Source organism: Miniopterus natalensis, chromosome 8, assembly GCF_054644295.1.
Source record: "Miniopterus natalensis isolate mMinNat1 chromosome 8, mMinNat1.hap1, whole genome shotgun sequence".
Lineage (NCBI taxonomy): Eukaryota > Metazoa > Chordata > Mammalia > Chiroptera > Miniopteridae > Miniopterus > Miniopterus natalensis.
Genome location: NC_142088.1, coordinates 66,195,301 through 66,221,274, shown reverse-complemented (window position 1 = coordinate 66,221,274; position 25,974 = coordinate 66,195,301). Strand labels below are relative to the sequence as shown.

Genomic DNA, 25,974 nt, shown 5'->3' with positions numbered 1-25,974 from the left:
GAAAACCTATGCTCAATGACACAATTAATTTACCCTCTTGTGGCCTTACTCTTTGAGTTGCCCTTGCCTAAAGCATTGCCTTCCACTGATTCTGTTCCAACACTGCCCACTAAGAATTCAGCGCACTCCCCAGTCCCCTTTTATAAGCTTTCCATGGTATCACTACTCTTAGAGCCAGTGCTTTTACCTTCGGGGAATATCTGGAAAGGTAAGATCGATGTGGCTGTAGTTTCTGATTCCGCCACCAATGAACTGTGTGACCTTGGCAGAAACACAGGCTTTAGTTTTCCTATCAGTAAAATGGGAACAGTGAAACATATCTCATAGAGTGGTAGTGAGAATTCTATAGATAACATTTATAAAGTGGTTAGCACGTTGTTACTGCTCCTATAAGGTACAGGCTGGTCCCTTTTGCAAAAACAAAACAAAAAATTTCATCACCACACTTAACCTCCTATCAAACTCCTAAGTTGTGTTTGCCTTATTTTTAAGTTGCTAGTCATCTGGAGGCCTGAGTTAATATGTTAATATATAAAATGTAGTCATATATATTATTTCTGTATTACTCCTTCTCTCCCTCCTTCTGGCCTTCTTTATTGTTTTCTTTTAAAAAAAATCACTGCATAGTATTTATCATTTGGTAACAAGTGGACGTTACATAGCAACGCATGGCAATCTCTTGAGCCTCTTAAGTATAAGAGTCAGTACCCCATGAATGAGTGAATTGTTGGCCCATATTAACACAGAAATAACCAAGAACATGCCACTGGAATGGAACAGCTACTTTTTCATGTGATTATTTGTTCCTTTATCATAGAATACACTTTGATATAATAAAGACTAGCCCTTAAAATCAATTTACTTTATTATCATCTTTCACCAAGAAAACAGAAAACAACAAGGACAAATAATAAAGAATATTGTCATGAATGATCTTATCGAGAGTGTCTGAGCTAAAATATTCCATTGTTGCTTACTGGTAATTTAAGTCCTAAGGATTATAAGAGTGATAAATTGCCCAGAGTCCTCTATTAATTTATTTAACCAAGACAGTCACTTCCAGTGTGTTTTGCATATGAGTTGCAGGCAACCAACAGGCAATGATACTATCATTTGATAGTATCACTTGTACTTGGACAAGAAGAGAAGCCCTACAAAGGAAAAGTAATTAAAAACAATATCATGGCCAAGTTAATTGACCTTTAATACAAAGTTAATTGAATTTCTAACGTAAATTTGTCCAGATGCTTATAAGCTATCTAGAGAAAGGAACACTTGGCCCACACAGTGATCCTTACATAAAGGTGAACGTAGGAACCAATATAGAAAACTTATCAAAACAAAGGGAACAATAGTTGGAGTTCCTCTGACTGTGCCCTAACACTGTACTAAAAACAGACTTTGCCTTGGGGAAGATATGGGTGCCCATTAAGGGCACTCTTTATAAGAAATTCATCAGAAATATAAGAACTCCAAGAGAAATTCCAGCTACAGATACTTAGCTTTCACTGCTGAAGTAAGCTACATGAAATCAAAAGCAATACACTTAAAATCCCTAGATCTAGTTGTCCCTGGCACAAAATAGCAGTGTTTGGGGGGTAGATGACACCCCACTCAATTACTATAAGTGCTCATACACCAACTGGGGGATGCTCACCTGATAACCTGTCATCGCCTAACTGCAAGCACCTTACAGAAGAACTTCCTGTCTTTGCCATAGAGAAATGGTCTCCTTAGAGAAGTTCCAACCTACATTGTCGCTGAGACTTTTGCATTATCCTGTGGCTTACGTATCTTTCCAGATCAGTCACTGAACTCCAGTCCCTGGCAAACAAGGTCATTGGCCCTGTCTGGTACCTTTGGTTCAGCTCTCACAGTGCATCTTACAGGGCTCTACCTCAGTCTTAGCTTATAGTCCTCTCCAGTGCTACTCCCTAGATGCTCTCCTCTTGGGTGCCAGTCACCCGCAGATCATATTCCGCATATCTCTGCTGCAAATGTTCTCTCTGCGTGCATAATGGTGCTGCCACTTCTCCCCACCAGAACGGAAAAACACACGAAAAGCAAACAAACTAGAACTTTCCTACGTGAAATTGCTGCTTTTAGGTCACTTGACGCTCATGTTCTTTGGTAACCTTTTTGATTTCCTTTTCAGAAACACAAGCAGAGGGTGCATGTGCACTCTGTCTGCCTCCTGGCTCTTCTGTAGAGGGTGATGTCTGTGTGGAGAGAGGTTTCAGTTAAAAGAGAATGTAAGATATATTTGAAGAGGTGTTTGGAAACTCAGGTTAAAAGTGAAGCAATAATTAGGGCTCTGAGCAGTTCAAAAGAAAGAAAATCAGTGGCAAACTTTTTGATGTCATCTTTAGGTAATCTACCACATCAATAAAATACAATTGATAAACAGTACTGCTCTTCATAGATTATACAGGAAAATGTACGAAATAATTACGTGAACCAAAAAAAAAGAAAGAGAAAATCAGGAAGAAAAAAAAAAAAAGAAAAATCACAGACAGAAATACGGGCCATGTAGCTTTTACAGAGGTCAAACTGGGAAGTATAAAGTAGTTTGATATGCACTTTAATGAAATACAATGAGCAGCTGAGATTGCCTTATTCAGGGTCTCAAAGTATTCCTATTAAGTTCATTTCAGCATTGTTTTTCAGACATTGAAAGCAATTGCACTGCATTCTAAACCTCATAGAATATGCCTTTTGGTCCATTTTTTTTACACTGATGGTTCCTAAAATTAAGCCACTCAGAGGAGTTCCATTACTGTTCAGCTCTAAAGAGTGTGGTCGAGACGGTACACAGAGAAAAAGAAACCCATACTTTTTGTTAAGGGAGCATGCTGTTAATTTATAGTGCACACACTTATGCCTAGCAGAATGCTCCAGAAGGCAGCAATGGGCAATGCAATCTCCTTGCTCTGGGCCCTGATTAAAGGTGAATCATTTTATCTGCTGCACTGTTCAGTTCTTCAAATGCCAGGAAGTTTTATAAGGGTTAGACAGGACTATAACTCAGTCTCATTTTATCCAGCTTTCTACTTCCATTTTTATTAACCTACTGTGTACCAACTCAATTGCCATACCCCATATAATGTAATAGTATATACATGTTTATAGTTTTTTTAAGCCACTGAAGCAACTCACAGGTAAAGCATAGGTGGTCTGAACTCTCTCACATTTTTTGTGTTAATAATTTTTCTGACATATATGTTGATAAAAGTTAGATGATTTTCTTGTTCTACAACATATGGAATGGACACCAGCATTCCTACAGAGGTTACAAAATAGAGAGTTTAGAGACCATTAACATCCTCATTTTATATATAAGAAAACTGAGAACCACTAAGGTAGAACAAAACGCAGGTCTTTTGATTTTAGTCGAGTCAAACAAATTGTACTAACTATAAAAGTTCATTTTTGACCTGGCAACGGAGGATTAATGACCAGTAATGACCAGCTACTTGAATATCTAATCTTATCAAATTATTAATCATCTCTCTTTTCATAAATGACATGTTAAGGTGACACAGACGTTCAGTTTTCTAAGCTAGTTAGATAGAAGAGAAACAATTAGGACAGGAACTGGACGAGCCAGTATGTCAGCATTAGCAGCCAGAAGGAGGTAAGTAGCACAGGTTAGTGTTTTCCCGTGTTCAGAGTAAGGGAACAATGTATATCAGCAACTTAAGAACAATTGGAGACATATAGGAAATTGGGGGAATTTTTGCCCAGAAAATAAGAATATGAATGTGCCTTTTGCCATTTTCAAATATTTCCTGTTGATCAAACTACAGAATATTTGTCCCGAAAGGGCCAATGATAAAAGAAAGATTTCTTGGGTCTGTATTAGAGTTTACTAATGATCAAACCTGTCAAGAAGTGAAAGCACACATCCTGGGAGGTAAAAAGCTCTTTGTCACTCTTGGAATGTCAGCACAGGTTGGAAAAATGCTTTTCAGACATGCTATGGAAGGGGCTTAGGCACTGATTTCTTGGGTGGTTGGACTGTTAAACATGCTTTTAGTCCAGAAAAGAAAAAAAAAGTATGCTTTTGTGAGTAACCTTCTAGAAAGCAGTAGGCATTTCTCCCAGTGGTGTGGCTAATATCATGTTTGGTTATATTAAGGAAGTGGCATTTATATGGGACTTCTAGAAATGTAGACAATTTTTAGTCTTCATTTTAATTGCTTATTTCTTGAAATGAGTAAGATCTGTTTTACTTATGTGCAGCATACTAACAACTATTCCACTGTTACAAGGATATGTACTCTAGTGATTCATTAATAAGACAGGATTTAGGATCCTCTACTTCAGGTAACCAGTTTGGGGACTCCAATATAAAGGCATTCATAACTATATTATTTAAAAATAAACTATTCTCCATATATACTTTTACCAAAAAATAATTTACCTCATTGTATTGTATTTAAAACTTTTGGTGAGTATGAAAGTAATGTTAAAGACAGGTACATTTCAGATCTGACAGAACAGAATATCATGCTTCAACACTGTCATTCCAACCAGAGTAAACAAGATTGCTTTGGCTAATTCAATGAGGCTTGAAACAGGAACACACAAGATAACTGGCAAATGAAGATGAAACTATTATTATTAGCAGATTAAATGACTGTATACTTAGAAAAACAAACTGAGTTGGACAGTCTTAGAATTAATAAGAATGCAGTAATGGCCTGGATACAGGTGAAAAGCAATGGTAGATCCACAGTCTTTTTTCTTGTTGTTAACATTTGAGAATTTTTCATGTACAGTTTTGATTATTTACAATGTAACTGCAAGTCCCTGGCATGTGATTATCTGTAATTTTGCTAAAGGACAAATTTGTATCTGGCCAGTTCTTGTGCAAGTTTGGGACAGTCTCTTAGTGAATAGGCTTCCACTTGACATACACTGTTGAATAAAACTTGGTGATTCAATACAGTTATGCAACCCTGGCGTTGGGGGGGGGGGGTGTCTCTTGTCCTCCTCATTTTATACATACTGAACCTAATAATACATCACAAGGGGTTTGGAGGTCATAGAGCTTGGGGTCAACACCCAGGTTCTTCTATTAACAGTAACAGACTGATAGAAATGATGTTAAAGTATCTGCTAATAATATATTTAATACAAAATATTTTTTAAAAACTATTTGAAGGGAAGTTCAAATATTTACTGAGAACAGTTTGAGAAGATTTAGAAAGCCGATCTGCAATAGTGATGAGGTTACAGTGATATGAAAGCTCTCCTGTACAAAAAGGTAAGGGTATGAAAGAAACAAAATGTTCCTGAAAGTAACATGGCATTCTGTATCAAGAACAGTTCGGATATTATAATACATCAAAGCCTGGTCATGCTGTTTGTTAACTCCCCTGCTGTCCCACCACAGCCCCAACTGCTGCTTCAGCCCCTCCTCCTGGACTCCTGTACATCCCACCCCCCACCTACTCTGCACCCCCACACCCAGCCTCTAAGAATGTGTCCAGTTCTTAGCCTGCATCCTTTCTCAGCAGCTGGCCCCTTAGGCCAGGTTTTTTGGGGGCAGGGGCTGTGGTTTTTTTTCTTATAACCCAAGATCAAGGATCTCATTCTAACCATTCATTCTGGTTCTTGGAATTAATCAGAAAAAAATTAAGATTTTCTTTTGCATAAATATTCATGGTCTATTGTCAGGATCCTTATAATAGCAAAAAACTTGAAACTAAGTCTAACCTATCTATCTAAAACTATACATAAAATTATATATGTGTAACCTTTGGTACATTTTTATACCATTTATAAAAGGTTAATAATTAAATCAATCATTGCATATATTTTTAGAAAAGTGCTGCCACTACAAAAACAAAAAATTCAGATAAATTTTGACATATTTGTGGTTTAACTCTCAAGTGAGAAAGTCAAAATAACCTATATACATAATGACCTCACCTGTGTAGACGCAAGAAAACGATTTGCTCGAAGGAAAAAAACAAACAGGAGGAAACAAACCAAATGTTAACTTTTTCTTTCCCTAGTAGTGAGAGACTTCTTTTCTACCTTATACTTTTGTCTGTATTTCAGGTTTTCTCTAGTATTAATTTTATACCCAAGGGCTGGAAAAATGAGCCCAATTAAAACAGTAATTGTACAGCTGATGGGAGGCGGCGGTCGGGACAGACGCGCGGCTCTGGCCGCTCCCTCGGCTACGTGGCGCCCGAAGCGCTGTCCCGACACGTGCTCAGGGCACACAGGTGTCCGCCGGCGCGTCTGCGGCGGGCCTGGGATCACACCTGCCCGCGCTTCAGGGGCAGCCTCACCTGCGCGGCCCGCAGCTCCCCGCGCCCGCTCCGAGCCGGGCGCTGACCAAGGGCGCCGGCTGTCCGCGCGCTCCCCGCGGCGCTGGCTGCTTCCCGTCGCTGTCTCCGCTCCTCTTTGCCCGAGGCCCGCGGGCACTCAGACCCGCTGCTCACACTCGGGGGGGAAAGGGCTCCTCACTTTCCTCCGCGACATCTGCGTTCCAACCTCTATCACTGGGGAGGGGGCGGCGGAGAGCAAGTCGGCGAGGCCTCGCGAGAGCGCGCGAGAGCGCGGAGCCCCCGCGTGGGCAGGGGTACTGATGACGTCACCAGCTGTGTGCTTGGCCCGCGTACCTTTGTCAGGTCAGGGGGTTCACCTTGTAAATCCTGCCCTTGGCATGAGCGAGGCGGGAGAGGTTAGCGCGCCATTGGGGTAGCTCAATGGAACATAAATGTTACAATGTTACATGTAACTGTGTATCTATGCGTGTGCCGAAGTAGCCGTCGGCTAGCTATGTTTAAAATGTATAAGTTAAAAGTTAAGGCAAAATTTAGTCTTTTCCGAGGGGTCTATCAGATATCTCTACACTTCAGTGCTCAGTTCCTTTTGGGGCATTTTCTCTACGTTTATGTTTCATACAATTTGGTAGCGTGGCTTTTCTCAGGCCTCCTGCCGCTGCAGAGCGTTCATTCAATAGGGCTTGTTCCCGGGCCAACAGCCAGAAGACACACCAAAGCAAAGGGCAATGCTATTTTGACTCAGAATTTATATTTATAATCCCCTTCCCGAGACCGTACAGTTGTTTTAATATTCTGCTCTCATTTTCCCATCCTGACAGAACTGCCTCAATACTGAGGCATCCGGGGAGTGGGGGGGAGTGGGAAGGAGGAAAAGAAGTGATCTTGTCAAGAATCTTATATCTTTCACACTGCAACTCAAAATCAGATTGTTCTTGCTCTGGTTGCAAACCCATAGCTGAAATTATTTTTCATCACTAAGCACAGGGTTATCTGGCCAATTTTTCTTCCTAGAAACAATTTTTCTGTGCCTGTAGTCTGGTAGAGGGGACAAGGAAGATGATAATCTTAATGCAACATGTAATAAAATAAATTTTCCCTGCTGATAATCTGAAGAATTCACATATATTTTGATATAAGAAATGAAGCAAGAATAGATGGAAATCAAATAGCAGGAAACATCTCAACAGTCTTTAATCCCCTGTTTTCTTGCCCTGCAGACTTTCTCATTTGGAGAAGCCACAGGGTTCTCCAGTTGGGATTTGAGTTTCATGTAACATAGGCTCAGTTAGAAGGACAAGCCATCATGAATACATGATGGGTGCCTTTCCAACTTGTCATTTTAGTATGGAGCTTCCCATTCAGAAAGGTAAATCTTCACTTCCCTCATTCACAGTCTCTTTCAGACTTCTTTTAAATGTCACCTTTTCCATGAAGTGTACTTGACCACCAAGTGGAAAACCACAAAGACCCCCTTCATGGCTTCCTCTCACCCTTTTTGCCTAGGTTTTCTCCATGGGACTTACTGCCATCCATAAAGGTTGGATGCTTTTGTCTGTTTTATTTCTTGCTGTATCTCCAGTGATTAACACCTAGCATTTAGGAGGTACTCAAAAATATTTCTTGAATTAGTGTATAATATCTTCAATTTCTTGAGTAATTACTCTATATCATGAACTGTAGTAAATTATCACCATATAATGCCTCTAACCTTTGCAATGACCCTGTGGCATAGACCATATTATTCCTAAGTTACAGATGTGCAATTTAAGGGGTAGAGATATTTTTAAATTTTGTATAAGGTAATTCTGGTGAATACTATATTTGAGTTTAGTCTTTTCTGACTTATAGCCTTTAACATTTTTCTTTTCATGTTTTTCATTTTTAATCAATGACCTAGGATTTCAAACAAAAATTACAACATTTCTCTGCTATCTCATTAAATATATGCTTGAAATTCAGGAACTGGAGAAAAGTTGCCTAAAAGATGAGATTCCCCTCCCCCCTAACTTGTTTTTGAACTTTTTATAAATTCCATGTCAGGGATGTCAATTTTATGTCCCTTTTTAAATACAGACATGATGCATTTAAAATATGGCTCATATGACGCTATTATAACCACAAAAATATCTGTCTGTAATATTAAGCAAAACACTCATCATAGCCCAGAAAGGAAGCATGAGAAGTCATGTTATAGTTTTGGCTGATTTGAGGAAAAGGGTGGTACAAAGGAAAGAAATTTTCAAGGAAAGAGAGTTTTTAAATGTAGTTTTCATTTAACTTTCCAAATCAAAAAGTCAGCATATTCTGTTCGATAGAAAATAACATAGGAGTGAACAGAACAGAAAAAAATCCACAACCCAGCCTAATAGAAAATTTTTTATTGGTGTTGACGCATGTCTAGATCTTTCTAATATTACTCAAGTTCCACATATTGATCAACTGAGAAAGTCAGTTATGTCATCATAAAATTCAGACACCCAAATTATTAATTTGCTTTGGTAGTCATAAAAGGGGAGGAGAGATTGGAGAGGGGAGGGGAGGGGAGGGGAGGGGGAGGGGAGAGGAGAGAGGAGAGGGATGGGAGGGGGGAAAAGGGAAGAGGGGAGGGGAGAGGAAGAAAAGCATGGTATATTGTAATAAAGTTATTTAATCACTATAATTTTTCTATTTGTTATAAGAAACTTTGCAGATTTTGTTACAAAACTTTAGGGGAAACACATAATAAAGTTTTAGGTAACCCAAACAGCTGTTGGTGTTTATATATCTAAAGACTTAGAATGTAAAAAATAAGTAAAGTTGTGAGACTTATGATCAAGCCATGCTTAATTAAATCATATGTGAAAGGAGACTGACTATAAAATAAACATGTATTGCCTTATTCCCCTTAAATGCTGTTTTCTGGATCTCTAATTTAAGATTCCCAGAAGGCTTTACAATGGGCAATAAAAAAGCAGACTGCTGGCTTCCACATTTCTTTTGTTTGCCCCTGAATTTGCTCAGAATTTCTGAGTTATTTGACTGGCCCATTTCTAGTTTACTCTCCTCCATTCTTTTGGCACATTAGTCTGGCTTGTGTGCTCTCTAAAAGCATTTATAGAGCACTTAATCTGATACCAGAGCACATTCATAATGTTACAGCTCCTGCTCAGAAGGATTCAGTTGAGAAAGAACAAATGGTCTCCTTCCCATTTTTTTTTAAGTCTCTTTACTGCTGGTTCAGAGTTCTATATGGTCTGATACCTCCTCATATGCTTCTCAGTGACTGATCAAACCTGCTCAGTTGTTCAATCTACCATTTTAGAATCTTTGATGCTGTTTAACAAACTCACTGGAATCAGGCCTTTGCTAGTGAGTAAAATGAGACCAAGGAACGTAAGAAGGTTTTATATGTGTTGCCATCTCCAGTCAATTGATGGGTAGTTTCTGCCTGAGGATTCTGATGATACTTCCAGGCTCCGTGGGAAAGGCTGCCAAGGCAATTAGTCTCATGTGGAAGTGTTCAAGATGCATAGGAATTAGTCAGAAAAAGTGAGGACATGAAGGGAGAGTAATTCTGTAGGATTAGGGTGGGGAACCTTTTTTCTGCCAAGGACCATTTGTATATTTATAACATCATTCTCGAGCCATAGAAAATCATCAACTTAAAAATGAGCCTGCTATATTTGGTCAAACATTTAATTAACTCACCCCTAATGTGATGATGGCTGGAACTGCTAGTCTTTGGTGAGGCCTTGGCAGGGCCAGAGCAAATGATTTTGAAGGGTGGACGTTACCCACCCTTGCTGTAAGAGGAGAGAGCAAGGGTAAAAGACAAAGCGTGGAAGAGCATGGCATATATTGGGGCAAATGGAGGGTGAAAAGGGTGGAAATGTAAGAAATTTTGAGTTTCTGGAACCAAAAATTTCAAAATATGTGAGATATTAGAAAAAGTAGCCAGGCTGGGTGGTCTTTGCTTAGTTTAGAAACTTAGACTTGACCCTGCTGATAGGGGATTAAAGGTTAGGAGGTTTTAAGCAGGGAAGTGATGGTCTTGTTTAGCCTAGGCTGTTTTGTTTTGTTAATCCTTACCCCAGGAAATTGCTCCCATTAATTTTTAGGGGGGGAGAGGGGGGAGAGAGAGGGAGAAACATAGATGTGAGAGAGATACATGGTGAGAGTGCCTCCAGCATGAGCCGGGACGGGCTGTGCCTTGACCAGGAATGTCACCCAGGCCTTCGGTGGAGGGCCCAGCCTCCAATCACTGAGTGCGGGGGCCAGGGCTCGCTTAGGGTTTTCCATGGTTCTCGTAGTGATGGCTTTGAGGAAGACTGAGTTCAGAAGATGCAGACTGAATTTTTAATATATTGTTGAGGTATTCCGAGAGAGAGAGAGAGAGAGAGAGAGATTTAGTTTGAGACTGAACAAGGGAATTGCTAGCAGGGACCAGAAGGAGAAAGTGAAGGAACATTTAATGGAAACTGTGCAGATGGGCGGGCTTAAATGAGATGTCCCAAGTAAAAGCCTGTACAGTGTTTGACAAATGGTAGGTGGCCAATGAATGACAGCCGGAATCAAGAAGGAAGAAATTAAAGGCTTGGTGTTGGTGGGCCAGCTTTGGAGAAAACTGTCCCATAGGCTCTTGGTCGTCTAGTTCAGCTTCCATCCCACTCCTCTCCGCAGCCCCCATGTCTCCTATTGCCAGTTCTTGGGGCTCTCCTTATACCATTGTGCTCCCTTACTTTCTCACATTAGCATAATTAGCTCCTGATTTATCTTCTTCATCTCCTTCCCTTTAGAACTCCCAGTGTATGATCTATGGTCTTGGTGCCTGCCAGATCCACCTTGAAGAAGTTCAGTTAATGTAATTTATGCCAAAACACTAAAGACTAAAATCGTTTTAATAGGCTGGTCCTGCCAGCACGTGGGTCGGTTTTAGTGAAGGTGTCAACATCATAACCTAAGAGAGTAGAAGTGCAAAACTTCAGTTGGAAGCATCCATAATAGGGAGAGAGGACATATTTTTAAAGAGAGGAACTCAATAATTATAAAAACGAACAGCTAACATTTATTGGGTGCCGGCTCTCTTGCATTGTGCTTTACATGCCTTGCCTCGTGTAACACTCACAACCAGTAAGTTCTGTGCCATCATTGCTGTTTTTAAGATGAGGAAATGATAGCTCAGAGAGGTCAAGCAAATTGTCATCTGTCCTACGGACCTAGTAAGTGAAGAAAACAGGTTTGGGACTCAAGTCCCTCCAACTTACCACCGTCTCTCTCATGCAGTCACCTACAGGCTAGGTTTTCCTCAGGGCCGGTGACTATGTCTCTTCTTGTCATCATTTGCTAGAGCCGGTGCAGCGTCTGGCGCATTGTCAACAGTCAGTCAGTGCTTGCTGCGTGCATTAACGACCATAGCTGTTCCGCTAACACCTCCTGCCCGTTTACCTCTCTGGTATCACCTCTCTCCTGGAGGCTGTGCCTTGCCCAGTATTTCAAAACTCTGAGCTGCTGTCCTGCTCCCCGACGTCATGCCTCTGCTTCCTGTCCTCTACCTGGAGTTCCATCATCATTTCCCCAGAAGGAATTCCATCATCATTTCCCCAGAAGCTCCGCGCCGACTTCCACTTACCCTGTAGCACAGCCCAGGAGGGCCATTTCTCCATGAAGCTTTCTCTCCCTCTGGCCTCTCTTCCTATCCTTTCCCTCACTGTCTCCTTTCCTCTTCCCACCTCAGCCCAACCCAGTCAGGCTTCTTTCCATGTCTGTCCCTTCCACTAGACCATGGTGTGTTTTTGAAGATAAATGGCTAACATATTTTTATATCCGTTTTCGTACCTGACATATTTTGCATCGGATGTCGTTTTGGGTGTGCTTCTGGCCTAGCATAGTTTATTCTAAGTTGTATATATATCTTTTTAAAAATTTTAACATCTGTGAAATTGGGATACATTTTCCAGTTAATTATATCTTAAAATTCTAATTGACAGTGTTTTTTCTGGCTTAGTGATACAAAAGGAATGGCATCTTAGAATAAATGTAATACAATAATAGATATTGAATAAATGTTATGTGAATGAATGAACAGCAATCATAGCCCTCTTCAAATTACATTATTATTCCTACTTACAACCTAGCTGTTCTGCATCATAGATAATGTGGCAGGAAAACAGTTGAGTATTATTCTTCATATATGCTGGGCTTTCCCAGTAAAACTAAGACAGATAAACTAGCTCAAATTATTCTTAATCATTTCTTTCTGGACCGATGTGATCTATTCCCTATGCTTATATTCTAGGTGAAATTGATCTTCAGATTCTCTCCAAAGTGCGGGCTCAATACCCAGGAGTTCATATCAACAATGAAGTTGTTGAACCAAGTGCTGAACAAATTGCCAAGTACAAAGGTACCTATAACCCATGATGCTATATGTCACATTCTATCCCAAAGGCTTATCATCCCAAATGTGTCCTTTAATCATTAATAACAACTTTACTTTGGTATGTTCTCAGTAAGCATATTGGGAGAAGAACCTAATTAATTTGTTTTCTTGGCAGGGATAACTAAACACTTCAGAATATAAACAGAATAATCAAACTCCTTATTTACTGACTCTTCATCCATTTACTGGGCATCAATTATTATTATTTTTTATTGATTTCAGAAAGAGGAAAGGAGAGGGAGAGACAGAAACATCAATGATGAGAGAGCCATTGAGCAGCTTCCTCCTGCACGCCCTCTGCTGGGGATTGAGCCCGAAACCCTAGCATGTGCCCTGACCGGAAATCGAACCTCGATTTCCTGGATAGTAGGTCAGCACTCAACCACTGAGCCACTCCAGCTGGGCATCAGTGATTATTTTTTATTTTTATTCTTAGAGACAGAGTTATTAATTCAGTCAGAAGTACTTCATCAGAATCCCTGTCCTTAAAAAGCTTATGTTTAATGGCTTATAGTAGAAATCTGCAAACTTTTTCTGAAAAAGGCTGAATAATAGTAAATATTTTAAACCTAAAAAGCCACAGAATCTCTGTCACAACTAATCAACTCTGCCATAGTAGCACAAAGGCTGTCATAGAGATACATAAACTAATGACTGGATATGTTCCAATAAAACTTTATTTATAAACACTAAAATTTGAATTTGGTATGATTTTGCATATAACAAAATAGTATTCTTCTTTTGATTTTGTTCAATCATTTAAAAATATAATGGCGTAAGATATGAAAGACAGAGGCATGAAGTCAGGAAGTAGAATTGCATGTTTTTTTGTTTTGGGGGTTTTTTGAGCATTAGAAATAATAGTTTCTTTGTGATAGTTCACTAGTTCAATGATGAGGGATAATCTAATGGACTAGGTCCCCTTTATTTACTATTGTTTTCATCCTTTAAAATAATTTTATTATGGAAAGTTCAAACATAAGGGGAGAGAATATTATAATGACCCTCATCATACAGCTTGAATACATATGCCTTTTTTTTTAAATCTTTTTTTTTTTTTTTAGCTTGCAGTTCATTGACTCTTTATTTCATCCCTAATTTCATTTAATAGTAGGGGGGGGAAATCAGTATGAACTCTCTGGTCTCCCAGAGCTACATAAAAAAGAAAAATGTGTTTTGTATTTGTTAGGTATATAACATTGATTGCCTTAGAATTCTACAAGGAAATGGGTCCCGCATTTGCAATTAAAATTGATGGTGAGCCATCTCTTTTCTATATTTTAGAGTTTGTAGCCAAGTCTTCAAATCTTGAGAACATAACGTTTGCTTGGCATAAAGAGACATCATCTGACTATCAAAGTAGAATGATGGAGAAGACAGAACTTCAGAGGTGGGACTTTATTCATATGATTCAGGTAAGAAATATTTATTGTTATGTACTCTCAGAAAAGAGATTTTTCAGAAATATGTATGAAGAGTGCCTGATATTCTGACTTTAAAAAGAAAAATGAGAATCTGATTTCTGATTCCACAAGTGAGCATATTCAAATTAAGGATAAAGATGTTGATAATACTAAGAAATTCTCTGTAACATTTAAAAAGTCAGTTTACTCAAAATACTTACAGAGTTACTGATCTTTTTTTCAATATTGGCTTAATTAATTTTCATAGGACTGAAAGCTCTAATGGTCTGGATGGACCAGTGCCTCAGAGTTTTTCTGAATCCTCTTGCTTTTGCCTTCTATTGATGACCTGGCTAGTGTGAATGTGACAAAAGGGGCAGGTTAGATGATTCCTCAGGTTAATGAAGTTTTATTAATATCAGTCATTTAGTTGGAATTTATTCCCGTGGTCCAGCACTAATAGTGTATTTCTTGGAAAGGGGGTGACTCTTCAGTAGATGATGTGGGGACATATTTCCACTGGTATTTCTGGATAGCATATGGGTATATAGACATCCATTAGAAGATGTGTGTGTTTTAGAAATACCACAATTAACAACAAGATGTTTCTTACTTTCTGTAGCCCACAACTACAGTTACCCCAAAGGAATAAACTTAAGTCAAAAGAAGAAATGACTCAAAGGTTGGCACATTCAGGCAATCCTACATCTCTTCTCTCTTAGCTGACAAATACTTTACCTGTAAGGGAGTGCCCAGCGAGCCTATGATATTTCTCTACTAGACTTGCTTCCCACCTCCACATACAACTATTTCATACCTTCCTCTCTCTCCTTTCACCTCCTGTAACTCTTCCTCCACCACTCCTTCCCAGTTGATGGCCTCACTTCATACTGTATAGGGAAACGAGAAACCATCAGATGGAAACTCATCTTTCTTTACCCTCCAGATTTACAAGCAAAGTTCCAACTGTACCCATCGTATCTTTCTTTCGTCATTACAAAAGCTTCCTTTTATCAAAAGCCAATCTCTTCACATGTGCTTTGGATCCATTCTTTGCCTGTAATAAAAATTTGCAGCTTCAGAGATCATTCTCCCAAAGCTTCCACTTTTGCTTTTTCTTACAGCAGCTCTGCTTCCTCTGCATTGTGACTCTGTCCTCTCTTACTCTCTGTCTACTCTGCATTTTCCTGTGCCCTGTCTGTCTCTTCATTTTTCCTTATAGCCCTGACACTCTCATACATTCTTTTCAGCTTAAAATTCACAGTCAACTACAGAGAATCTCGGTGTCTATTAGATCAAATTTCAGAGCATCTACTATGGCCCACCTCCACTTTTTTCACCAGGTCATGTCATAGATTGTTAGCCGCCTTATGGACTAGCTGTATCTGGGTACCCGCCTAAGTGTGGTCCCTGTGGTGAGCGGCATGGAGTGACAATACTAAATATGGTGCTGAGGCAGCGTAGGCCATGGGCAGGTCCATTTTATTTCATTTATCTAAGGGAGAGGGGCATAGATTAAGTTGGTTTTGTTTCATGCAATACATTCTATCATGGGAATCTACATAGAATATTGAATTCTTGTCCAAGAGAGACGAAGATGAGATATAAGAAGTGTCTATGGAGATAGATTCCAAGAATACAAGCCCTCGGGGACATTTTTCCACCACCAATGTATAATTCTAAGCTCTACCTGTGTTGGGTGTAAAGGCCTCTCCCTGCACTTCACCAGAGATGGTCCAGAATTATTAAAAATGGGCAGACTGACTCCTAGCATCTTGTGACCAAGTGTATTAACTTCATGCTTTATCCAGTCCTCTCCTAGAGAATTTGCAACATCCGTGCCTTTCACATTTTCTGTGATTTAAAAAAAGCATCTGTGAGCACATGGTGAAGCTAGAACAAAGGGCTTAATTTAAAGCAATGTTCCATGAAATGGAGCCTGTGTTTATGGTGCTGCCACCATTTCCTCCCAGAAGACCTATAATGCACAACTTACAGAGTAAGCCTAGAATCACTGTCTGCATGTGGAGTGGAGACTGAGTGTCTCCAGGTGTAGGTGTCTGTGTTATTAAAGCTGGAAAGAGTAATTTAAAACCATTTGGTTCTAGTTGAGCAAATAACATAGTTTCCTTTTCCTAAAAAAATTCACATTATTATCCTATCTCTCCATATAACATCTTTAATTTTTAAAGTTAAGTTTTTTGTTCAGCAAAATCTACTCAACTGAGAATCAAACTTTCTAGTGAGTATCTGGTCCAAGCACACAAAGATATTGACGTAGAAAAGTGTCTCATGTTTCTTTTCCTTCCTTTCTAGATGCTGTATTATGTAAAAGACATCCCAGCTACCCTGAAGTTCTTCCATAGTCTCCTAGCTACCAATGCTAAGATTCTTATTGTACTTGTGTCAGGTGAGTTATTCTCATCCAGACTGAATTTTAAGACAACAGTAGTACATTTATGTATAGATGTGTGAGTTTAAAGGCCGTATTAGGAGAGTCCTTCACAACAGCTCCCAATTTAGGGAGTCTCATGGAATTAAATATCTGTTTACTTCTTTCTCCTGAGAAAATTTGTTGTTATCCATATATAACTTATTATTATTATTATTTTTAATATATCTTTATTGATTTCAGAGAGAGGAAGGGAGAGGGAGAGAGAGAGAGATAGAAACATCAATGATGAGAGAGTCATTGATTGGCTGCAGCCCACAACCCGGGCATGTGCCCTGACCGGGAATCAAACCCTGGTCGCCTGGATCCTAGGTCGACGCTCAACCGCTGAGCCACGCCTGGCTGGGCTATAAATTATTTTTTATATAACACAGAGCAAATGCAACGTTAGTAACATTTTTAATGAGACTAAAAATAGTAAATACTTCTGTTTGCCTCTTTTCTGTCCCTCAAATGTCTCTTTCCCTCTAGAGCCATTATCAATATTGTTCATTATAGGTTTTCTCAAATAACTATTAAAAGTAGTTCACTTGTTTTGTTTTATGTTGTTTTATTTTCCAAACAAGGCATTTGAGCCTCTCATGTTGCTTCCAGAGATAGAATTAGTACCACAGTGAGAGCATAAGTAAACACCTTAGCAAATGAAACACTGACATTGTTGAATTCATTAATTCATAACTTCTTTCATTCATCAATCTTTATGGACTGTCCATACAATGCTAGGCAGGGTAATTATAGATATACAACAGTTTCTATCTTCTTAAGCTTATACCAGATCCCATACTCAAAAAACCATGTCACAAAATTCATTTTTCTTAAATATGAAGAAGGGCTTTAAGGATCATAAACATGGCTGTTATCCTTAATCCTGGGTTTGAACTCATATGGGAGTCTGGCAAATGAGAGCCCTGTATACAACCTGTTCCCGACGGGAACATTTTGATATACTATTTTTATCTCTGGTTAGTTAAAAATACTCATATAAGTAGGAGAGTTCTGTCTTCCCATTTAGAAGTGCTTATGTAAACTGGATGCTTCCTGCTAATCTCTAAATTAGGACACTTGGGTGAAGCACTTTGTTCTACATTTATGAATAAAAAAGTAAACTTAGTTATCAATATTAAAGGCAGTCTTTTTTTTATAATCTATATCAATAATACAGAAAAAATATTGTAGACAGAAACAGCAATTCATCCAGAAGTCCTATGTTTGATTTTAGAACATATTGAATATCCATAGAAGTTTGATTTTAGAACATATTGAATATCCATGGAAGATCCATTCTTACTTATATTTGGTTTATTCTTAAATATTTTCAGAAGTTAAGTACTCGAGTGTCAAAAGGCAGCTTTCTATGAGTCAATGTCTACCAATAAGAAAAAGCCAGCCTAAGGCTTAGAAAGTGGCATGAGCAGTCTCCAGGCAACTGAGAATTGACTAAGTGCCCTTATGGATACAGGATTCTGCTGGCTTTATCATGAATAAGTGAATACAATCCGTCATATATTGGCATCAAGAAATGTACAAACCGAAACAGGGCCCACCCAGTGAACTGTATGATGACACATGAAGCAAGAATGCCGAGGCACTTCCTGGCTGTGTGAGCTTGGTCGATGAATCTAAGTTTATTCAAGGGCTATTTCTGGATAATCATACCTCCGATGTATTGCACCTGTGCATGTATGTGATTCGTATGTACTATGTATATATACTTTCATGAGGGAAAAATCAAGAAAGGGAGTAAAGACTTAAAAATCAGTTAGCTTTTTTTAAAAGAACTATTTGAGTCAAATATTATTCAATCAGTGTGGCTTGATGGTGAAAATATTTTACTAACTTTTTCAGGTTGCAGTTCATAATTCTTCATTATTGTACACAGCATGGTAGACGGGCGTCCCAAAGAGGAAAGCATTGTTAGTGGATACTGTTCCTAGGCATAAGCATGCAACAAATAGTAGTTGTTGAATTAGTAAAGGGACTCTCATTACTTCTTTTCTTTACCATATACACTTCTTTCCTAGAAGACTGTATACAGCTATAGAAGAAATATCATATACATTTCTTCTTTAAGAACCACTTAGCAAAAGGAAAAAATAGGTTTAGGTATTTTATTTTGGACTTTCCACTTCTCTCTTAAGGCTAAAATTATAGCTTTACTGTTTATCAGAAGAGTTGTTAAGTAAAGAAATTTATTAAATATAAGTAAAAAATTAAAACCACCTCTTTCAATATAGTTTCCTTTGCAGTTAAAATATATTCTACCTTTAAGGGAAATGAAATTGTTATCAACTTAGTTTAACCTGAATGTCTCCAGATTCTCCTGTCTCTGGGCTCATACTTAACTCTTAAAAATCCAGAGTAAATGACTGAAGCCCTCATCCCAAGGAACTTGATTGTCTGTCACTTGCTTTGTGACTCCTGACAAAACCTGGGGTCATGCTTCTGATGGTTGCCAGCCACTGTTTGCTCCAGACTTCTCACAGTTCAAATTTTGATTTCTTATGGCCAAACCTTGCATGCGCTGCAGCTACATTTTTTTATCCTGTTCTGCTTTACCCCAAACATGGACATAACTCTAGTTCATTCATTCACCAAAGCACCATTCTTTGACTTGGGGAGATGTTGACATCTATGGGGAAGAAGAGCATACACAGAATTCAGCATCAGCGTTGCACAGCCACTCTTTTCCCAGCTTTTCTCTTGCTCAGTTGGGACCCACTTCCCTTGCACCTACTCATAACTTCTCTCAGACCTCACCCATATCCTCTTAGCTCAGTACTTTTGCTAAGGTACCAACTCCTCACTTCCCCCTTCCACCCCTCTTATTTATTACATAGAGCAAACTCCCATTTGCTCTCTCTCTCTCACCCTGAGAAACCTATGCACCTATAAATCTGTCTTCACAACAATATTGCCTCCTCAGTGTATAGAAGTGGCTGCAGTTTACTTTTTTAAAAAGAGCCATAATTGCTTTGCTGTCGTAATAAAGCCAATATAAATATATGGGTCAGTTTTTAGAAAAGTAGTCATGGGTCAGTTTCCAACAGTGGACACAAATTTAATCACAAGAAATTTCCAGTCAAATTTGTCTTACTGCATCACCATCAATCAACGTGTATAGAAAACCATTGCCCTAAATGGCCTTCTCAGCCTGAACTGTAATTCTTGAATCCCTATTGTACATACTTGTCCAATGAAACATTCCTTAAACTTCAACATTGCCTTAAAACTGGAGCACCTACACCAAAATGATTCACAGTAGGCTCTGTTTTTATCAGGTTTCTTGCAGCCACTTTCTAAATGGAATCCTTTTTATAATTACCCAGAAGTGAAGAAACCTGTTTGTATATTTCCTTTATTTCAGGGCGGTATTGTCATTCATAGCTACACTGCCGTGCAGAAAACTCAGTGCTCGTTGTAGACAGATTCCGAAAGCCTAAGTCAATTTTTGTAATTCAATTAAATTTCTAAGAGCACTCATCTAGCCAGTGTCTTATCTAGGCAGATAAAGGTATGTCAGGATTAACATACCTTAATCTTAAGTATCACAGCTAAGGCTCTTGCCTGTCCATCTCACACAGACGCTGACCTGTTACTGAATTGACGAGTTTTTTCTCCGAATAGACTGAATTACTCAGCTACTTGAGCACCATATAGATACTCATTTTTGCATTTTATTAGATTATAAGATGATGAAATATGGGGTCAGTTTCTAGATTTAGTTACGCAGAGCGCCTGCTGGGTAAGGTGCCGTGTGTGCAGCCACATTCAGAATACAGACTGCTCAGCTCCACGCTGGCTGCACAGGGCAGTCTAGTGTGTTGGTTCATTCCGCGTTTATGGAGCTCCTGTAGTCAGTCCCTGCTAGGCTCTGAAGGCTGCAGGGATTACTCTTCCTTTGCCTTTGAAAGGCTGCTAACTTCATGGAGGATTCAGACGTGTAAACACTCAGCAGTGCACTGAGTCTCCTATCGGAGGCATACGGGGACTTGAAGGAGAGTTCCTTGAGAGCAGGGAGCTCTGCCTCTTATCTCTAGTCCCAGATCTTTGCAAAGCCTTTGGCACCTGGAAGGCACCCAATAAATGTGTTTGGATTGAACTGAACATTTGCTTATTGTTTCTCCTTTATGTTATCCAAACTACTAGTTCTGAATGTCCTTCCAAAAAAAAATACCGTGTTTTAGCTAAAACTTACTACACGAGGGACATGGAATCAGATTATATAGAAAGTTCTGGAGATTTGAAGATAACTTTAATAAACAAAAATAAAAGACTCAATAAAGAAGATACACATATTCACACACAGAGATTGTACACTGAAATAGGTGGACAAAAGTGATGAAGGGTAGGCAAGTGGAACTAATTGAGAAAAGAAAGCGAAACTGAAATCAGAATGAAATGCCAGCATTTGCTGGTCAGCCTCTTAGAGTACATGTTTTTGGAGGCAAGAGGCTTTCCTCTGTGTTCCCAAGGATCCCTTGCAGAACTAGACCAGCCTCAGTAAATATTCATTTACTATAACAAGCAGAAAGCTCCCGATTATGAAGACAAAAGGTTTGATTTGGAAATAAGAAGAGAAATAGGGACTAAAGAGGTGTATCACACACTAAAATGATGTCAGCGACCTGTTTTTCTGCAAATGTAGTTGCCAGGTACTAGTTGAATGAATTGCTAATTAAAATGCAATATATCTGGTTAAGGGAGATTAGCCAGAAGGAGATCATTCAAGTTTTCTGTCCTTCCCTCTCCTTACCTAAGAAAGGAGGTAAATCATAGTGTGTTACTGTTAATACAGTGGGGAGAAAACAATCTGGTTTATATCATGTTGAAAACAAAAGTAACACCATATGCTGTGCCCACGGAAGAGCCATTATGATAATGCATCAGTCAGAAAGTGTATAATTGCCCAGGCTCAGAGAAGGCACCGAGTCACAGAACACTGACACCAGCAGATTTTCTGCAATTAGTGTTTTGTTTTGTTTTTCTCCGCCAGGTTAAAAAAATAATGGTAACAGAACTCCTCCTCAACCACTGAAATATTTGTTCTTAAAAAAATCTTGTTTGTAGGCAAATTCTTTTTCAGGAAGACAATCACTATATTGGAATGAAAGATCTTTTAATATATACTCATGACCCTCATTTTTTTTTTTTCATAGAACTGAGGTTTTATTGTTTTCTGCTTCATTCCAATTCTTAGAGCATATCCCGCAGTTATCACTTCCTCTTCTGAAATATAAGTGCAACATCAGTTATCTAGGCTGTTTGTTATTTACTATATCCTGCCTTGGATAGTCTCCTTTGTTGAGTTAAATTTGGAGACTTTAGCTTAGTCATTGAGCATCCTGTAATTATATGCACAACTATGTGCGTGTGTCTTGTTTGTTGTGTACTTTTCTGGAGAATCAATTACTTTCATTAGATCATAAAAGAGGTTTGGGAACCAAAAAAAATCAAGTCTTTGAAATCTGCACTTTTAATCCTAGAAGTTCATAGAAAAATAGGTTCTCTTTTACATTGGTTCGGCCAAGTCCAGCTTAATTATCTAACACTTCAACATTGTTTCCTATGTTCCAGTCATGGTTCTAAGTGCCTTACCTTTTCAACTCAGTTAATCCCTGCAGAAATTCTCTGGATAGATTCTATTATTATTCCTGTTTTACAGTTGATAAAACTGAGGCACAGGTTCAAAAATCTAGTAAGAGGAAAAGCCAGGCTTCACACTCAAGCAGTTGGACTTTAGTGAGCTTAACTCTTAATTCACTGTACCAACTGTGTATGTAACAGCCAGCATTACATGCATGTTTTGGAAGGTCCATAGATCAATATTCATTGGTTTTGATTTATTATAATCATAGATTTTGAACAGTAAGTTTGCTTTTTTACAGTCTCAAGATTACAACCAGCAGAAATACATTACCCAACTAATTCCATGTAATGTTCATTTATTTTGTAAGTACTTATCACCTGCCGTGTGCAATGATTCACTTAAAGTATATCATTTAATACTCTCAGTTGCATTTGAGGTAAGTATGGTTGTCCCCAACTTATAGATAATAAAACTGAGATTCTGAGAGACTGAATAACAAACACTTCTCAATTATGAAGTATCAGAACAGTCCTACAACCTATGTCTCTCTCCCCTCAGCTGCTGCACTGGGCTTCTCTTAGCTTTTACACTGGGCTGGATTCTCAAAATTAAACACATCAGACATTGTTAAATCTTCTTCTAAATTTGGGGACAAAATCTTTAGAAGTCAACTTGGTTATTAGCAGTCCAAGGCCAAATGTAGTAAATGTATAGACAGAGAAGCTACCCAGTCTTTAGTCTGAGTAAATCATAATTGTATTTATTGTGCTCTTTCTTTGGATTTCAGTTTTTGCTCTTAGATGCTCTCCTCTGAACTTAAACTAACATAAACAGCTGCTCTCCTCCTGTCACCACCTGAATATCCAACAGATATCTCTAAAATCTAAAATCATGCCTGATGATACATTTAAGACTGCTCCTTCTTTCTTCCCATTTCCAATAATGGCAGTTCTCTCTTTTTAGGTGCTTGGGCCAAAATTATTGGGGTCGTTACTGACTTTTTTTTTTTTTAAAACTCACACCCGCTATCGAAATTGTTGGCAAATGGCAATGGATCTAGGAGTATAACATAAAAAATCCAACCACTCCTCTTCACCTCCAAGCTCGCTGGTCCAAGTTACCATCACTGTCACCCAGGCTACCGCAGTAGCCTTCTTACTGTTCTCCCTGCTTCTGTCCTTATGCCCATACTTGAGTCTCATCTGTGTGGCTAGAGTGACTGCATTAAAATAGAAACCAAGCTAACTGACCTCTGCCAGTATGTCACATCAGCTGATGTGCTCAAATGTCATGTCATAAGAGAGACTGTCTATGACCACCCCGTGTAAAACAGCAGCCCACCCAACTCTGACTCTCTGTATTCTTCACTCTGATTTGTTTTTCATTAGCATTTAGCGCCATCTGATACATGATTTATTTATTTAACTTTCTCTAACCCTGTCCCCAAACCCCTCACTCCTTGAATTAAGCTACACGAAGGCAAGGACATTTTTTTTAATTGACTACTCTAACCCAAGTATCTAATGCACTGCCTGGCCGAGTTGGTAATGGAAGAAAGAATAAATGAAAGCATGAACTTTGCTTTATCTCACAGGAACCAGTGCCTGGGACAAGCTATGGAAAAAGTACGGATCCCGCCTACCCCGGGATGACCTCTGCCAGTACGTCACATCCGCTGATCTCACTCAGATGCTGGACAAGCTGGGGATCAAGTATGAGTGTTATGACCTTCTGTCCACCATGGACATATCTGACTGTTTTATTGATGACAATGAAAATGGAGACCTGCTTTTGGATTTTTTGACAGAAACCTGCAACTTTAATGCAACAGCCCCACCTGATCTCAGAGCAGAAATTGTGAAAGATCTGCAAGAGCCTGAGTTCAGTGTAAAAAAAGACGGAAAGGTTCTTTTCAATAACAGTCTGAGTTTCATAGTGGCTGAGGCATAGATTTCAACCATGAGAGAATGTATTCAAAAATTATATTTTAAACAATGCTGATTTTTTATTTCTGTATTAAAATTACAAGTACATCTCATAATATAAATAGTGTATTGTCTCTTATAAGTAAATCTAGAAAATGTCAAGACATTCTTGGACTTCCACGCACAGTCATCTATGACAGTGCTGGTCTTACCCCACCCCTCCTTCAGGTAAAGAGGCCACCTGCAGGCTAAATACCACATAAGCTGGAAAAATGAGACAACTAGGTTTCACTGGCTTATTGACAATAAAATCCTTTCCACTTGTTGACTGTACTGGCTTTTCCTAGAACACCAATAAAATATGTACTATGGATTCTTTACATACTAGTAAAGTATATGCTTATTGATACTTTGAACACTAAGCAAGTGTATATTTATTGATTTTTCCCCTTTTGTGAAGAAATATTTGTACATTCCTCTGTTGTAGCTTCTCTCTTATTGATTGCTAAAAGTAAGCACTTTTAGGATATTATAAAATTAACTCTTTGTAATGTGTTGCCATTTCTTCCCATTTTGTTTTCCTTTTTAGTCTCACCTATGATTTTTGTAGTGTTTTTGGGTTTTTTTTTATATACTGAAGTTTTTCTATTTCATTCAAATTTAGTTTTTGGGGTTTTTTTGATTTCTAGGTTTCCGACACATTTTAAAAGACCTTCTAAAACCATTTTGAAATGTTAACATATTTTATCAGAATAATTTTATAATTTTATATTTAAAAAATAAATCTTTGATATATTTGAAACTGATATAAGTATAAAGAGTGAGATTGGAAAAAAGCTGCTATCCCTCAAAAAAATAAGCCAACTATATCAACACAATTTACTTAAAAAAAAATCCACTGGCTTAATGTGCACCTTTTATCATTTACTGAATTTCTAGAAAACATTGAATCTTTTTCCATACACTGTAGTCCTTTATGTCTCTCTGTCTAAGATCTTCTCTAAGACCAAGAATCATCTTTGGACAGTAAGATTTCAGGGGATTTTTAAAAACTTATTTGATGTTCTTTTATAATAAACAACTATAACCCTTATAAAAATAGTACATCTCTTTATATAAGCAAATAAGTAATTTTATAATTAATAAATAAATGTATTTTTAAATTAAGTAAATAACTATTACTCCCTGTTACAAAACAAAAATAAGGTTTTACTGAAGTGCTCATGAACCTTCAGTCTCCCAGCAATGAAGCCTTCAACACAGTATGACAGTCACTCTTTCACAGTACAGAGCTACCACTTAATGCTGCCGTAGAGTCACTTTAAAGAGTTAATGCCCCTCCCTAATCTCTTAGCTGAGGCCCAGGGAGTATACTGGAGTACAGAGCCCATTTGCATTAACAAATGACTAAGCTTTGTTGTTCATAATAAGTCAAACTGACTTGCATTGCCCTCTTTTCATGGACAACTTCATCAATGTTTTTTGAATTATAAGTTCCAACAAATGAAACGACAGTTATCCAATCAGATCCCTAAATATGAACCCTGAACCATTAATCATACTGATATGTACTTCTGACAGAGGAAATCCATGACACACACTTGATTGATGACTATGGATCATGGCAACCTTGAACAACTTTGCCAAAAGGATGGAAATCAAGATTCTACAGAGCAAATTACCGCCTTTTCTAAAAAAACACGTGCAAAACAAAAGAATAGAACTAACATACAACCTAAAGACAGATATTTGTAAATATGGCCTTTTTCTCATCCCTATAATGCCCTTACTTGCTTCAATTTAATGTAATGGGAACACTCAAGCCTTGTTAAGGAGAGAATCTCCATGAATACCTAGCAGTTGGTGATGGGAAGCTAAGGTACA

At 38.4% G+C, this 25,974-nt stretch overlaps 1 protein-coding gene across 1 annotated transcript in view; it reads left to right on the top strand.

Annotated features, from left to right (window-relative positions):
• Positions 1-24,641, top strand: part of HNMT (histamine N-methyltransferase) — a 30,698-nt gene extending 6,057 nt beyond the window's left edge. The window contains exons 3-6 of the mRNA XM_016205132.2: positions 12,580-12,687; positions 14,008-14,138; positions 16,443-16,536; positions 23,760-24,641. Coding sequence (XP_016060618.2) covers positions 12,580-12,687; positions 14,008-14,138; positions 16,443-16,536; positions 23,760-24,115 — 689 coding nt within the window. The 3' untranslated portion in view covers positions 24,116-24,641. The remainder of the gene's footprint in view (positions 1-12,579; positions 12,688-14,007; positions 14,139-16,442; positions 16,537-23,759) is intronic.
• Positions 24,642-25,974: the final 1,333 nt, after the last annotated feature.